This window comes from Clupea harengus, chromosome 24, assembly GCF_900700415.2.
Source record: "Clupea harengus chromosome 24, Ch_v2.0.2, whole genome shotgun sequence".
Taxonomy (NCBI): Eukaryota; Metazoa; Chordata; class Actinopteri; order Clupeiformes; family Clupeidae; genus Clupea; species Clupea harengus.
The window spans coordinates 2,614,005-2,616,873 of NC_045175.1; the positions used below are offsets into that span (position 1 = coordinate 2,614,005).

The window sequence follows — 2,869 nt, forward strand, 5'->3', positions numbered from 1 at the left end:
CCCACCCAGCTGGTGTGAACGCTGCTCAAATCTGATGACAAGAGACTCATCGGCTACACGCTCCAGATACGTTTGAGTCGGGATGGCGTGACATCTGTTTCTGCCAGGCTGTCTCAGATAAGTGTTTAAACGTAATGCCTTGCCCCAGGTAGTGTTAGTACTCAGACTACAGCTGTTACTACGGACGACAGACTGGTGCAGGCACCCATGATTAATTCAGGGGTAGTCTTTGATGTGGGATATCAAGATAATATGAAGATGTTTTGAAATAACTTTGAAGTGCTGAATGTATTACAGTAAACTTAGTAAGCCTGGTTATTATTATTATTATAATTGTTGTTGTTGTTGTCGTTTTTGTTATTGTTATTATTATTTATTGATTATATGATTATGCCCACAGATGTGGAAATTTGCCTTTGGCTTCACTGAAAATACGTAAATACAATAATAATAACACAACATCCACAGACAACAATGATGGACATGGTTCCAGTGTGAATGGCGACTTACCAATTCAGCAAAGTTATTGCATTTAGTATAAAATACTTCTTTGTAAATGTTCTTTGTGTTTGTGGTTACCGGCTCTATAGTGTGTTCCTGAGGGCAGTTTTATGAATACTTTACAGAGCGGATGAAAAGGATCAGAGTCTGGCAGAGTTTCATATCTGCATCCAAGCTGTTTCCGCTCTTTCCCATGTTTGTTATTCTGTTTATGATCTTAGCCCCCAGGTGCCCGGACCATGTACACAAATTAAAAGTTAAAACCCTTTCGACAAGCATTCTGTAAACAGTCTCGGAAATTGTTGTTGCTTGTTTCGTATGAATCCCATCTCCTGATTAGTACGAGCGCTGCATTGCTTTAAATGTCTTCTGTGTTGGCTGTAAAATGTAAAGCAATCAAAAAAGGCTCTTAAATATTTAAACTCCGCTACTACTTCAACAGGCTGATCAAAAACATGTGGAAAATAATGACAGGCATTGTGGTGACTCATGATAACCAGCTCCTAAGTCTGTTCTGTTAATAAAAAGGGCACAGTCCTCACACCATTTAGTAAGCTCACGAAATATAGTGGAAATGTCATCATCATCATCATCATTCATCATCCTTTACGCCTATGTGGCATGTAGGGCCAAATAGTGGGAACTGTGTAGACTGATAAACTGTTTCCCCTGTCTGCATAAGACCGACGAGCACCATATCATCAGATTATTCCACAAAATACTGATTCTGGTAGAGTATGTACTGTGCCGTTCTGATCTGGGAAAACTATTGCTAAAGGAATTTATGTAAGAAATAAACAACGTTGTTGGTCATGGTGCTTTCATATGTGAGCTGGCTAGGGTGTGTTGCCTGTCAACATCAAGTCACATTGTGGCTTACGTATGTCCACAGGGCTCGCTAAACTAAAGATCATTTCTTTATTTAGATGGTCCCTCTCAACTATCTGTTGAAAGTCTGTTATCTACAGTTTATGGTTAAGATTAGGGTTAGGGGTTGGTATTGATTAAGCTGATGTTCATTGAACAATTAAATAAACTGAACTTGAATTTCAACAAACTGTCTGTAAAGTCTCTGTAGGCTGACTGTTTTAAATAAAGTGTTTCCAGATAACCAGTCCCTTTCGTAACCTGGCGCCCACACCCCCACCTTCACATTTGACTGGATAAGCCACTTCATACAGTAGGAATTCACTGCCGCACAGATGTCCTGAGGCACAAGCAGGGGCAAGTATCGCCAAGGACTCCCTTTGGCAAGTCCACCCACGAGGGAATTTGAAGTCGATGTCTCATCTTCTGATGTGACAGGACACCATATGCAGCACCCAAAACAACCTCCACCACTACCGCTGCACCACCCACAACAACCTCTGGCACTAGCAGCACCTGCAACACCGTTTGGGATGGAGCTTATAGTAACGGGGGTAAATGTGAGCTGACATTACTAGAAAATGGTGGCTGCATTGGGCTCCCTCTTGACTGCCAAAAGTGCTCTGGCAAGTAAAACTGAAATTCATCTCAATTGTGAATAAAGTTGATGGCTTGAAGCTGGACATCGTTGTGTCAGCTATAATGCACTCATAGCTATATTTATATATAAAATAATGTTGCTGCGCATAAAAGCGATCTGAAACAGGAAGAGCACTCACTCCACGGTGCCGTGGCCCTCGGCGCTCTCTCGCACCACAGTGCCCTGCAGGATCTCCTGGGTCTTCACCGTGGCGAACGCCACGTCAGTGTTCCTCTCCGGCTCTGCATGACAGAATAAGGCCTTAGTGGAAATATATGTGTGTGTGTGTGTACAAGCATACATACTTGTGTGTGTGTGTGCTACATAAATACATACATATAGATGTGTGTGTTTAGGTTTTGATGTTGGACGGTGTGTGTGTGTGTGTGTGTGTGTGTGTTGTGTGCGCGCGCACCTGTCAGTATGACTAGGCTCATCTGCCTGCGGAGTATTGCTGGGTGCTTCTGGAACCCATCGATCTCTGTCATGTGGAGCTCTGTGATTGGCTCCTGTGCGTCGTCAGGGCTGAGCTCCAGGCCATTCTGGTGAATCTCCATGACGGGACCCTTCCAGGGCTTCAGTCCACCCAGCTGACCATTGCAGGTCAAGTACCTACAGCACCATAAAGAATAAAGCCAGCTGTTGTTCATGCTTCCTTCAACTTGGTTCTCTAAAGACTGAAACTATGGCAACTGACTGATGAATGGAACTGTAGTGTAAAGGGAAAGATGGGGAGTGATGCAAAGGTAAAAGCAAAACAAAGTTCTATGGTTTCTAGATGGGCGTCAGCTCTGCTGTTCAAATCCCAAAAGCACGCTGGCACAGACCTTCACTGTAATAACTCATAATAGCTTCATTTGT

At 43.2% G+C, this 2,869-nt stretch overlaps 1 protein-coding gene across 2 annotated transcripts in view; it reads right to left on the reverse strand.

The window, feature by feature from the left end:
• krt222 (keratin 222) overlaps positions 1 to 2,869 on the reverse strand; it is a 20,526-nt gene that overhangs the window by 5,279 nt on the left and 12,378 nt on the right. For both annotated transcript variants that reach the window (XM_031562286.2, XM_031562285.2), the window contains 2 exons: positions 2,424 to 2,620; positions 2,148 to 2,250 (listed from right to left, as the gene is read on the reverse strand). In XM_031562286.2, coding sequence (XP_031418146.1) covers positions 2,148 to 2,250; positions 2,424 to 2,620 — 300 coding nt within the window. The remainder of the gene's footprint in view (positions 1 to 2,147; positions 2,251 to 2,423; positions 2,621 to 2,869) is intronic.